At 44.6% G+C, this 13,822-nt stretch overlaps 1 protein-coding gene across 1 annotated transcript in view; it reads right to left on the reverse strand.

Moving 5' to 3' along the window:
• LOC147890977 (ubiquitin-conjugating enzyme E2 32-like) overlaps window positions 1-10,719 on the reverse strand; it is a 68,209-nt gene extending 57,490 nt beyond the window's left edge. Inside the window, exons 1-2 of the mRNA XM_087389540.1 lie at window positions 10,585-10,719; window positions 10,355-10,471 (exon numbers count right to left, since the gene is read on the reverse strand). Of these exons, the coding sequence (XP_087245666.1) occupies window positions 10,355-10,465 (111 nt within the window). The 5' untranslated portion in view covers window positions 10,466-10,471; window positions 10,585-10,719. The remainder of the gene's footprint in view (window positions 1-10,354; window positions 10,472-10,584) is intronic.
• Window positions 10,720-13,822: the final 3,103 nt, after the last annotated feature.

A 13,822-nucleotide genomic window follows, 5' to 3' on the forward strand; every position in this document is an offset into this window, starting at 1 on the left:
AGCAAGCACATCACTTCCTGTCGGAAGTTATTCAGCTCATTAGAGCATACATCTCACGGGGGCAGTGTCACACGTGCCAATAATGCATCATATACCGTGAAAAGTATTCGGCAAGTTGCTCTTAGTTCTGTCTCTGGTGGTGTTGTCACTCTAGAGAATGTGCTTTATGTTCCAGGCATTTGCAAGAACCTCATTTCTATTTCATCTATAGCTACATGTGGCTTTCACGTTCTTTTTTATGTGTTAGGTGTGCAGTGTATGATGCTACACATGCCTTTACCATGGTCTTGGCTGGCACATTGACTAGAGGTCTTTATAGAGTTGATGCATATGACAGCTGTTTCAACAATAGAGCGTTGTCGGCCCCTCAAGGGTGCAGTCCTGGTACGTCTCCTAGTCGTAGCTCTACGTCTAACAAGGGCCACTGTGACCCCCGTTGGTTGGGCTCCGACCCTAAACAAGGAGGGGATGTCCCTAAGTATGATCTGTGTGTCAACCCTCTGTCTAAGCTGTCGGGTCACAAGCTCCGGGTCGCGGTCATGTCGAGGTCTCGTCTCATGAAAGTCTATGTGATCTGGCTGAAAGAACTCTGTGATAGAGCTCTGAGAAGTATCAGTCGAGGAAAAAATCTGCTCCTGTCTCCGTGCTCGGAGTATCCTCTCGCGGTGTCTAAGCACCTCATGAATGAAATCAGCCAAACACTGCTGGTCTGGGTAGGAGAGGAAACGAGCCAAAACCCCATAACTATCTCTTAAGAGGCAATAGAAACGCCCTTGAATCTCATAGTAAACAGGACACCTGAAGATGAAATGCTCCTCTGTCTCAACCTCCTGCATGTCACACAGTGTGCATATGCACCTCTCCCTGGGTAACCGCTCTGCTCTGCCACTCTCGATACAAAGTCTGTGTGAAGAGACCCGGAACTGCCCAAGAGAGATCCTCAGCGAGTGGGGTAGGTGAATCTCCATGTATCCTGGTGGATCAATGAAACCCTCCGCTGTGATATGTAAGAAGTGATCTCTATAGAATCCCAGCTTCACTGGAAGATCACTTGCACCCAACCAAGTCCGGAATGTGTGTAGCTGTAGTAGATCCTCACGGATAACCTGGTTGACCTCGTGTGATAGGAGGGGAGAGAAAGAAGCATCGATGATGTACTGGAATGGAGGTAGTCTGTCCATGTGGAGCCCTAGTCCTGCAAACCATCTCTCTGTGCATGCATACCAGCACCTCTAGTCTCCCCCTGCTCCAAGTGCCATAGAAGAAGATAGTGCTAGCCATGGTATCCTGCTATGCCTGGAGGTGTAATCCCCATACTCCCTGACTGGGTACAGATACATAATGACCTGAAATGCAGTATCTAGCTATAATGGGGGTGACCCAAACTCCGCCTGAATAATCTGGTGAGGGACGGATGGCTTACCATGGATCATCTGTGATAACATGAGAACCTGTAGCCGCTCCACCCTCGCCCACTCTGTATCCGACAAGTCTGGACCCCAACCCTTTGGTCCGTGGATCCTGAAAGTGAGAGCGGAAGCATTGCCTCTCTAGTCTAGCCAATGAAGCATATCCTCTACTCAGGTGTGCATGCATCGCGGGTCTCATAGTGAAGATGGATCCGAAAAAGACGACCCCAACAGGGGACCCATCAAATGCAAACTACTCCTCGCGCATGACAGCTTGAGATGTATTGAAGATCATAACCTTGGTTTTATCCAAGTTGACCTTCAAATCATGAGACTCACAAAAGAACTGTAGTGCATCAAGGTGTCTCTGAAGCCCCTCTGCTGAGGAAGACAAGAGAGCTACGTCATCTGCGTAAAGCAATATCCACATCAGCGTGCCCGGGAGAGAGCAACCTACCCCCCCTGTGTCTACATCACTGTCTCCAGCTCGTCAATGTAGAGGCCAAACAAGGTAGGTGATAATGGACACCCTTGTTTGACCCCGACAGTGCTCATGATCTCGTCTGTCCATCAAGATCCTGTATGAACTCTGCCTGAAACTCGCTCATAAAGTGCCATGACAGCCCAAATGATCTCCTAGTCGTAACCCAAATCCTGTAGGCGTCGTATGAGGCGGGCTCTCGGAATAGTGTCAAATGCCTTGCAGAAATCCACAAAGCAACAGTAAACCCTCTGCTTCCGTGCCCTCGCCTCCTCGATGATACATCTGAGCGCGAGGATGTGGTCCATGGTCCCATGATCCCACCTGAAACCGGTCTATCCCGATGCTCTAAGTCCTCAACACTCCGCAAATCTGTTGACCTCAAAATCAAGTACTGATGCATAAATCTTGGACATGACATGTCCAATCATAATGGTCCTGTAGTTCTCCGGACTCATAGGATCCCCTGCCTTGTGAATGGGTGAGATAGTGTTAATGATCCAGGTACATGGAAACCCCAAGCAAACAGCTTCATTAAATAGCTTGGCTAAGATCGGGGCTAGGAGGTTAATCCCATATGCAATGAACTCAGTGCATAGTCCCTCATGATCCTTTGCTCGGCCATTATGAAGTTTCATTACAGCATCCTTTACCCCCCTTAGTAAAGAGGGTGCAGGATTGGGGTGTGGCATATGTAATAGGTTAGGGACTGGCTGATTTGGGATATCATAGAGCGTGCGTGCATAATCAGACCACACCTGAGTGTCAATGAGTGGTGAGCAGGACCATCCCTCTAGAAATCTCCACCAAAAATCCTTACAGTTGTTACTAAACAGAGTGTTCAGTAGCTCCTCCTCGTTCCGGCACATAAAGTCAAGTTTCTTCCTGTGTTCCAATCGACGGTACTCACGTAGAGTATCTAGTTCGCTCGGAAGGCTTTTTTTTTTTCGAATCTGAGCTGACGGCGTAAAGCCTTACACTGTGCAGCGAGGAGTAGAGATGCAGAAAAAATAGGTATGATCAGCCCCTGGAGGGAGAGGTGCTACGGTAAAGTCAGTGATGCGAGATGTGAAGGCAGGGGATCCCATGATGTAGTCCACAACACTGAAGCCTCCCCCATGTGGGAAGCACGTGAAGCCACCTGATGCGGTCCATCTGTCAAGACCATTATAAATAATGAAATCATGCATCCTGCCGAGGTCTAATGGGCCTGCCCATAAGATGTGAACGGTCCTCATCTATCAGCCGAAACTCATAGCATACCTGCCTTCTCAAGGTCAATGTCTGGCAGTAGAGTGGAATCATCCTTGAAGTCGAGGAGTGGTGCCTGACGAGCATCTGTCCTCGCGTTGAAGTCTCCAACTAGGAGGACTTCTCCGTGGCTAGAGAAGTCAACAATGGACTGATAAATGGGGATGTCTCATCCTCCCCTTGAATATCTCTGGCAAAGCGGGAGGTCTCGGGGGGGAAGTAGCAAAATGCAATAAACAGATCCCGGCTATCCATGTGCCGAATCCGGATCCAGAGAAGCCTGGAGTGTGGATCTCTCTGCTCCACTGAGATCGCCCCCAAAAGTGTGGATCTGTAAAGGACTGCGACTCCTCCTGACCCTCAAACCCCTCCTATATCCCTCGTCTCATTTTTGTAGGCAGACTCCCATGTATACCCGATGACTACTGGTAGTGGTAGCTCTGGACTCTGATGTGTCTCTGTATAAAAGACTATGTCGTGACCTGTATAGGATTCCAAGAAGTTCCCTGGTTCTCACCATAAGGTACCATTACAGTTCCATATGGTACAGGAGAGGGTCTCGGATGTTTGAATCTCATAGACCCCGCCTCCCTATGCGGGAGGAGAGGTGGGTGTCCGACAAGGGCCTGTAAGGAGTCATCCATCTCATACTACTGCCCACTTCCCCTCCTTGCGGGCCTGATCCTGTTGCTGCAACAAAAAACGCCTCTCCTCAACCTCTAGTGGAGTAAGGTCCTCATGGAGATCGCTCGTTGGTCTCATGAGGCTGACCTACGACGTAAAGCCAAAAGTCATGCCTGGGCGTCATGGAAGCGTATGATAAGGGACTGCTCTCAGTTGGGGTCCCTCCCTACCCGCCATGCTCTCTCAATCCTGTGCTCAGTCGCCCCTAGAGTAGTGGCCACGAAGGTCGTCGCATCTGCCATCAGTGTAGCCTCAGTGCAGGGAATCCCACGTACTCTGATATTGGGAGCCTTGCTAGCTCTCTACAGGAGGGTAGCCGAAACCGTTACCCTTGTAGGTTCCTATTTGGCTACGTCGACCCATCTAGAAGTCTCCTCGATGGTAGATTGCATGCTCGCAATCTGTGCCTCCACAACTGGGGTGCTCCCGGGGACTGTACGTATAGCAGTGACCTCCTGTCGGAGCTATGAGATCTCCTGTCTGAGCCCCTGAATAAGATCAGCCTGGTCTCCTAAGACTACTCCTGTATGAGACGTGCCTGCTCCTAGGTGAAGCGTGTCTGCTCCTGTGCGAAGTATGACAGCTCCCTCTTGCGTTCTCGGATACTCTGAACCTCCATCAGCAAGTACTCCCAAGCCTCTGATGGGTCAGCTCGTCCGTGCTCTAACGAAAACTGAAAGGACTGCGGCATGAAAGTGTGAGGATGAGACTAGAGGCTGGGTGATGACTGGGTGAGATGGGTGCGGTATGGAGATGATAGTGGCTTGGAGGAGGCGATCCCAGCAGGGTGTGGGAGCGTGGGCTGACTGAGAGGCAGAGGGGGGAAAAAGGTTGAGTAGTACGGAACACTGTATGACCCCTCCAAAGTAGGTGTCATAATTGGGGAGAGAACTGTAGCGGGAGAAGAAGGAAGAGATGGTGTCAGTGACAACCCCTCTATCCTAGGGGAGGGTGGAGCAATCGATGTCATGGGTATGGGTATATAAGAGCCAGTAGTTGTAACTGTAGAGGCTGTGGGCGGAAGTGGAGCTGACGCTGAAGTTGAAACTGGAACTAGAGCTGACGCTGGCGCTGAGGCTGAGGATGAGGATGTAGTTGAGACCGAAGCTGAGACTGAAGCTGAAACTGAAGCTGAGGTTGTGACTGAAGCTGAGGCAGAAGTGGGTCCCGCCTTTGCTTTGCTGTCCACTCCGAGTCCACTACGGTTGTAGCGTGTGTTCACATCTTCGAGTTTCAACTGTCTTTGTTTCTTGGCTTTGTTGTCATCTTTCTTGGTGGCTTTATCCGTATCCTTGCCACCTTTCCCCATTTCGTTTGACAAACCCATGTTCGGTGCAGGTCTTAATGCGGGAGCGGGAGTGAGAGCTAACTTCTATAACAAGGAGTTGAGGATCTAAAGTTTCTCCCACCAAGTAAGAGCAAACACCCTACTGTCTCTTTCCTTGGCAATTGCATTAGAGAAATTAACCATGTCCATCAATACAATTGGAGCTAAAATAATAATATATAATCATAGAATCTTTCACCTCACATGTTGTGAACCAATGATGTGCAAAACTTTATCCAGGTACATTGTCCATCCACTACACCAAATCATTCCATTTTACACACTCCTTCTACAAGGAATCAAGCATATACACAATAGCAAGGATTGGCTTATGAAACCAATCCCACCACTTCATCCAAAACCTTCAGATTTCATTCTTCTTGAGAAATCGGATTCAAGAATGCTTACAAGGGCTCAATCGACAATGCAAAGGGTTTCTTGTCAAAACCATTGTCGAAAATAATTCCCTTCATATTCTGTCCAGCAGAGGTAAATTTGAGTCATTCAAAACTAAATGAACCCCTTACACTTATGTACCGCTTCCTACAAAGAAACAAAATTACATTCCTAACTTAGAAAGCACATGCATACTCAATCAAACTCTCTTTTGAAACTAAAAGAAAAACGCGCTATTCATCTCCCTACTTTTTGTTTTCAGCTTATGTTCAATCATTCTAAACATGCCTAAGGCCAATACACCATAGATAAAAGACTTCATATCTAAGATTGTGCGTACTTCTTTCAGTATTATTCTTGGATTATACCTCTATGATGACTAGGTCTGAGAAAATCCCTTGAGGGACAATGGGACACCGGTCGTCCATTTGCACCTGTAAAGAAGATCGCTTAAGGTTTTTCATCTTCAACTTCTTCACTAGGTTCTCCGAGATGAAATTGATGTACTCGACTCCCCAATGACACCCAAAAAATTTTGTTTTTTGATCCTCATTGTGATGATGGGCAGTTCTGTAAATGAAAGAATCCTGCACTACCCATTCATGATCAAGTTGGTCCAACTTGGAGGCTCATTTAGAAGGGATCCCATCATCCAACTCAATAAGATCATACTCAAACCCTGAACTGGCATTGTTACAAACACCATAAATAGAGCTGTGAAAAGTGCCTTTAGAGAGCTATAGATAGAAAGAGAGAGCGACAACTTTCAGGTCGCAAAGGTACAACAAAGCTGACGTAAACCAAGCCTTCTACCAATACCGCAACTCACCCAAACATACGCAATACCCCAGCCGCCAACATTCTAAGGACACCAATCAGCAGTTGAGCTCTTATTGGCGTGTGCCGCTCCATCACCTCCACAAGCTGCTTCGCCACACGTTAGTATGGCTACCCGACTAGGACTACTTATTAAAAAGCGAATTTCCTCCCAAAGCTTCTAACATTTATCTCTGCTCTTGTGGCATGAGGATTACCCTGGGATCTGCGTGAAGAAGAACTCAGGGAGGCCTCGCACTTGATTATTACAATCCAAACAAGCCATTGATTATGTAGCTCAATCTCCATGGCCTTACCAAATGGGTTCTTGCTTGGGGACGAAGCGCTGGAATGAGCTTGATCCTGTTGTCCTCTCAGTGAAATGGTGAAACTATCTAGCTGCTTGGGTAGAAAATGTAGCATTGTGCTTACCTTTGGAGTTTCTGCTTCAACAAGATAACCAAATGAGTGGATCGGTTAAGACACCCTTGAGCCATGTGGTGTCTATGAAAGCACAATTAGGCACCATGCTTGGTGGTCCCAATTTGCCATAAACCGATACCAAGTCTCACATACTTCCATGCCCAAAATCACACATGTTGTTTTGGGAAGGCTACTAGAAGGTACAACTATTTGAAAAACCATTACTTTTAAGTTCCACATCCTGTAGGCTTCCACACTTTGCAGGCTTACACTGACTCTCCTGCAACAGCCCATTCTTGATCACTTAAAATTATAGCATGGCTGTCAAGAGGGTGCAAATTGTGATGATGCAGAGCACATGTTCATCAACAAGAAACTTGTGACGATCAGGAAGCCACAAGAAACAGTTCTGAGAGTAAAGGGAGTGTTGCTCCAATTGGTCAGAGAAGAAAAGAAGCCTGAGCTCCAAGGCCAAAAATTAATGTATGGTTGTTTGAATAGGAAATGCGAGTTGGAGAGAGGTTGCTTCAGAAAGGAGAGAGCTTAGGAGTGGCCTTGTTGTTCTCCCTTGTTCAAACTAAGACTTCAGATTGTGCTTCCTCCCACTTCCATCATAACTGTTGATTTAAGACAAAGTTTACTGAGAATGTCCTTTGGATCTAGTCTAACAGTTATTTTAAAAGACAACGGACATGCAATGAGAAATGCCTCTTTAAAGTTATACACTTGAGTGGTGAGGCTATTATAGGGTGCACAAGTATCGGGAGGATCACACTGACCATAAGTAGATCACTCCTTGAATTGGGACATCTCTTGCAAAGACATTAGGATTTAGGACAAGTTCAGTTCTTAGACTTTGCAAGGGCCCGATGAATCAGTCAACCGTTATGTGAGCCATCTACCCAGTATCACTTCTACAGCCATTTAGGAGCTTGAAGTTCAGCAAAGAGGGGGTCGTCCTTGGACTCGATATGCCAACTTCATGGCGAGATTGAGGAATAGAGATTCCTTCTGTTGATAGATATAGGGTACGCCAGTTATCATGTCATGGCCAAACTTGTTCAGCTTCATTAACTGAAGTGATGCCAGAGCAAGGGAACGCTATTGAGTAGCAATCTCCAAATCCTCTGCTGTACTGAACCTGCTCATCGTGCGTGGATGAAATAAGTTTTGAAAGATGCCATAGGGTATGACAATCCACCAGACCTCAATGAAATCACTGCTCACACAGACATCTGGGATATTTGTCTGCCTTTGAATTCAAGCAATACCCACTTTCCTTTGAATTCAAGCAATACCTGCTTTCTGCATTGGCTGCAACACCATCCTCTGAGCCCTCAAAGAGTGCCAAACTTCTAAAACTGACTTGCTTCCTGAAAATTGTAAGAGGGCTGGTGACAAGGTAAGCTCACAAGTCACTACTTCCTGCAAACAAGGGACTAAACTGTTGGAGCAGAAAGCAAATTCCAGTGAATCAACAAGTGTAATGCAAAACGATCCCGAACCGATGCCCTCTTCACCTTCTGAAGAAGGTCCTTGAAGCAAAGGGCTACTGTCAAATCACTGGCAAATCTATGTCTTGTTTGTCCCAGAAAACATCACTGGAGGTGTAGATTCTTGTTCCACCCCACGTGAAGCCTTCCTTGCTACAACTGCTGTGGAGGAGGTGAAGAGTACTGGCCACTTGTAGAAGACAACCTCAACTAAAACATGAAATTTGCCTGTCTGCAGCCTACAGAACCCAAATTCTAGTGACTGAGAGCTTACCATTATTATGCACAGATCCTGAATACCCTCTGGTATGAAACTTCATTTCCGTAGGTAAATATCGAAACCAGGGGAGCTGCTGGTGAAGATAACACTTCCCATTCTGCATCATATAAAGCCCAACAGCATGAAAGATAAAAGGGAATCGTTGTTTCACCCATGATGCTAGTGACTACTTCTGAGAAGCCTGCCAGCGTGAACGCCTTGCCATCTCCTCATAAAAATTAATGACTGCCCAAATGCATATGCCAGATCCGTCACACTGAGTCAAAGACTTCTTGAAATCTAAAAAGCAAAATTAGATCTTCCACCTTCGAAGCTTGGCATACTCCACCAATGCATGGAATATGGTCCTGTGCAGAGGAGTCGGAGCTCAAGCACGCCTCCCCTTTTCCTTCATAATTAAAGCCTCCTACAAGCTTAATAAGATATATCTTCAGGCTTTTTTTTCTCCCTAATTTGGCTCCATTTGGAAGCTATGGGTCCCTGAATAGATTTCAGCTTGGTGTTTTGGAAAGACAACTTCACAGAAAAAGGCAACCTTGCAAATTCTCTTGGGCTCCCTCAATTTGCACGCATTTTGAGTCGCATCAAGAGAGAGAAAGAAGAGGAAAGGAGCACAAAGTTCAAGACAATAAAAATTTTATCATAAAACACATCTTGAGGCGGCGAGCTTCTCACAGAAGCCAGCATTGGGTTTACAAGAGATCTCGCGAGAAGGTTCTTGTGAGGGTCTTAATTGCAATTCAACATCTATTTCCACTGTGATTGAGATTGAGATTTGTGATTCTGATTCTGATGGAGATTGAGATTGAGGTTGTCAAGATAAAGCACGAGTGGTGGGGCCACACTTTGCAGTCCTACATTTGGAGTACAGAATTCTGTTGTTCTCCTAAACCTTAAAACTGCCCATTGTTTTTGTAATTCGTCGAATCATGTTACTGGACAATATAACTTAATATTAGAAAAGAAAATGTACTTTATAAGCAAAGCAACGCTAATATTTCTCATCAATTACCAAGCCTAAGTAATTGAGGTGAAAGACTGAGCTAGGCACAATTCGAAGCACAGAGAGAGAGAGAGAGAGAGAGAGAGTTGATATGATATTATTAATGTCCATTACAGATCCGTGGGATGAGAGATAGACAAGCAAATATATGAGAGAGAGAGAGATTTTAGAAGACGGAAACGAATCTGCCATTTGGGTTTCGAAAGAGTGGAGATTTCTGTAAAGGATTTCTGAAAAAGAAAAGACCTAAGGACACTTTCCCATGGGTTTCGAGGCATGGTCTAACTCGTGACGTATTCCGAAGGATGAGCCACTTTGGCAGCACTAAGGACTATTTATGAGGATTGGCATTAGTCCTGAAACCAGCCAACAGGATCCTCAGTCGCATTTTGTTAATACAACAATATATATTTTGGGCAATGATTGTAAAATAGTAGGCTCTCTGCTATATGTGTAGAGCAATTTAATCAACATTATTAGCTTGACAATTCAATAAATGTACTCAGCTGGAGCCTTCCGTATGGTGGAAACACGCCTGCAGAGCGTCAGCAATCATCTTTGCACTCAAGGATAAACCAAGTTAGCAGAAGCATCGTAGGACCCAGATACGTTCGAATTCAACATTATGACACGAAACCTTTCAGCTAAGTATACTCACTCTAATGCCATGTTAAAACTGCTCTAAATACCATCAAGGAATCGCAGAGCTGGAAAGCAGGTGCGCCTAAGACCAACGTCCTCCAAATTTCTACAATTGTCCATAATTTGAATCAATGGCAGAGCATTCCAACCTCAAGAGGAAGACTTATGTAGTCATCGCTGGGGTTGTTCTGCATCTCCTTCACCTCCTGCAAGATCCTCTTCACGGCAGGATTGCTGAGATTGTACCTGGGCGCCGACATGATCGTCTGGCCAAAACAAAGCGGTAGTGTAAGCAACAAATCGGAGGACGAGGAGTTGAATTCGAGGAGGAAAAAAGCAGGGAAAAAGGAAAATTGAGCAGCTGGAGGAATTGATTCACCTCTACCACAATGGGGTATACAAAAGTGTTGCTTGCCTGTGGTGGTGCAAGAGTTGCTGCACGCTCAAGTTAGATGTTAAGAGAAAGAGAGAGAGACAGACAGAAATATAATATTGATAGTGAATGATATGCAATCGATTCACTCACAGCATGTAAAGATTTGGACACCTGGATAGCTAGCTTTTATAAGGCTGATGATGATGATGATCCACGGCGTTCGCCCACATGAGCTGGCTTCTCTCGTTTGCAGAATGTGTCTTGCTTCTGCGGCATGTGTTCTCCTGCTTGGCTTACCCCGGGTAGATGTCAATGGGCCAGGTGTGTGTGACGAGTGGAGTAAGAAGTGAATGAGTCCATGGGTTAAGAAGGGATTAGAGGAGGTACGGGACGATAGTGGGCTTGGTATGTGGGGTGGTTAAAAAGAAAGTGTAAAGGGAAGATTTCAAGGGGGTACATAAAAGAATAATTCATAGTTAGGAAAGTATTCATGTGCATGTGTGTGTGTGTGTGTGTGTGTGTGCGTGTTCGTGTGTAAAGAAATAAGTGTCTGTATGTGTGAGATACATTTACTAATCAAATTTATTATTTATTTTATTTATTTTTGTGTGTGTGTGTGTGTGTGGGTTGCCGTGGGAGAGGGGGGGAGAAAGAAAATATTGGCGACGAATGTGGCCCAATCAAAGTCTTTAAAACCTCGTTGCATCGCCAAACCTGACTTGTGCCCATGATAAGGAATTTCTTGGGCGGCCACAATTGGCTATCCGAACTTGGGCACCCACTAATCAAATTTAAGTAGAGTTTCAATCCTCCGTTTAAAACTGTCAACTATGCGCCCATTGAAGACATTGGGCACACATTGGGGGGGATTGGGCAATGTGTACCGAGCCTTAGTAAAGAGTGTCAACATTCTCCAAAAATTCTATTCCATAGGTGGACAACAAGTGATTAGTAAAAAATAAGGTGGAGATCCCACATGGGCCCTACAGAGTGCATGTCCCCTCCCCCCCCAAGAAGCGGACTATTTTCTCATGAAGTGTTGAGGCAGAAAGGAAACTTGTGTTTTTTTCTTAGAATTCTTTCAATGGATGAAGCCCTAACCGATGTACACGTAAACAACACAATGGTCTATCCAATAAGCATGTGATATTCCGGTTTGGATTTGTGTCAAAGCTAAGTCGGTCCAAATGTGGTCTAAGTGGGAACCATATATTGTCGTGGGCTTATTTAATCGTAGTTGCAGGCCCAAGAATTGCATGATTTTTTCCAAATTTGTTGAGCCTAGTGATGATCTGGCCATGTCTATGTTGAAGTCACCTAACACTATTGTAGAGAAATTTGTCCTTCTCTTGGTCATTATTATGTTTGCAAAATAAGTTAAGAACATGTTACATTTTTTAGATGGAGGCCTATATATATTGAAGATTTGAAAGCTTTTGTTGGGAATTGTGTATTGATAGATGTTATTCCCACTCCTTTCTCTGTGTACGTATCGACACTGTGTATGGGCAAGTGCTCTCGTACAAGTGTGCATTGAGCCGTGGGAGAGTAATTTTCAATGACATTAAATCCTGGTGGGGCAATTCGGCGTTGGTGTCTTGTTTTTGTTTCTTGAAGATAAATAATGCTCAGCCGATAAGTTTTTTCCTTCCTTTAATGTCCAAGATGTATTGCCGATAAGTTTTTTCCTTCCTTTAATGTCCAAGATGTATTTTGATAGTGATCTTGTGTTTAGTGATGTCACTAAGTTTTCTTTGTTTTGTTGTTGTTGTTGTTGCTGTTGCGATGCATTCATTGCTCGAAGCATTTAGGTTTTGTGTGCCAATATGTTTCGGCAAGGCATTCTAGTTAATTTTTCACTATTTTGAAGACTCGTGATTCTTTTACTAGCTTGGCTTGGTAGAAATCTCCACACGTAATGACGTCTACATTGCCAAAGAATTGCACACGGTCTCTTTTCAAGGTATGCATTCTTAAATCAGCAAAGTTCAACGTTCTTCTTCCAACCAACGAGATTTCATCAAAAACAATAAGTTGTACTTGTGAATATAGGGTATTCAATGTGTCCAACTTCTCCTTTGCCAAAGATGTCAAGTTACTTGTGTGTGTTAGAAGGTGCAACGCCGAATGAATCGTGTTGCCGTTAATATTACGCGACGCTTTTTGGTGTGGGCCAGCATGAGGACTGTGGGCAAGTTGTAGTCAACATTTGGCAAAGTTCGGTTGTAATGTCTTAGCAACCCTTGCACTATTAAAGGCAGAAGGTATGCTATAAGTGAATTTTCACATTTGGATGCAAATGTTTTTGCAGCATCACATCGTCAAATAGCTTGCACTGCTCCTTGTTTAGTGATCTTATCTTCTAGAAGTACTCGTACAACGATTGGTCATACAAATTTTCATTTTGGCATTCATTGTCAAAAGGTGGGCTGTCATTGTTGTTGTTGTTATGGATAGCTTCAGTGTCCTCTCATAGAGGCTCTCTATGTCATTATTTTGATTGTCCTCATAGTTGTATTTTTTCATGTTTGTGTGTATAAGAGCTTCTCCTACATAATAGGGCTCTCTCCAAGTCCCTGACTTCTTAATTATTTTTCCTCATCCCCTTTGAAGGGGTAGTACAAGAGGACTTGTTCACAATAGTGATTGTCAAGGTCTTTAAATTTGTTGAACTTCACAAACCTCAAAAGTTTTGCCATGTTTCTTTTCTTCGAGGAGCTGTTGCTGTGGTTGTATTCGGTTGTGAACGTTGCAAGGCACATGTTGTCCAACTGCTGCCTTTCGATATATTTGTCGATAAGGGTTCAACAAGAAATGTTAGTGGAGTCATTGTCAAGCACTAGCAACTTGTCTTTACGTTTGAGAATGAATGCTCTTTTCCCTTTTTCATTGTGTTAATGAATTGGAATCTCTATTGGATCTGTGCAAGGGTAGGGACAAAGTGATAAATGCTGCAAGCTGCGTGCTCATTTGTTGGGCATGCAAAAAAGCATTTCTCATTTTCCTCGATCTCTCCTGTGTGGGGTTGTTCTCTTGTACACATGTTGTCAACGTATCTCGCATTGATTGTGTAATTGTGCTATCCATTTTTGTGATATATGAAATGCAATATGATGTAGCAGCATATCGGTCCATGATGAACTGTATGTCCATATTGGATTGCCAGAGGAAGCTAATTTTCTTATTGAACGCATTCATGAAGATGTACTTTGGTTCACGTTCAAGGATAATGTTGGTTTTG

Source organism: Dipteris shenzhenensis, chromosome 18 (assembly GCF_047967505.1).
Source record: "Dipteris shenzhenensis isolate YYH24624 ecotype China chromosome 18, Dip_SZ_1.0, whole genome shotgun sequence".
Lineage (NCBI taxonomy): Eukaryota > Viridiplantae > Streptophyta > Polypodiopsida > Gleicheniales > Dipteridaceae > Dipteris > Dipteris shenzhenensis.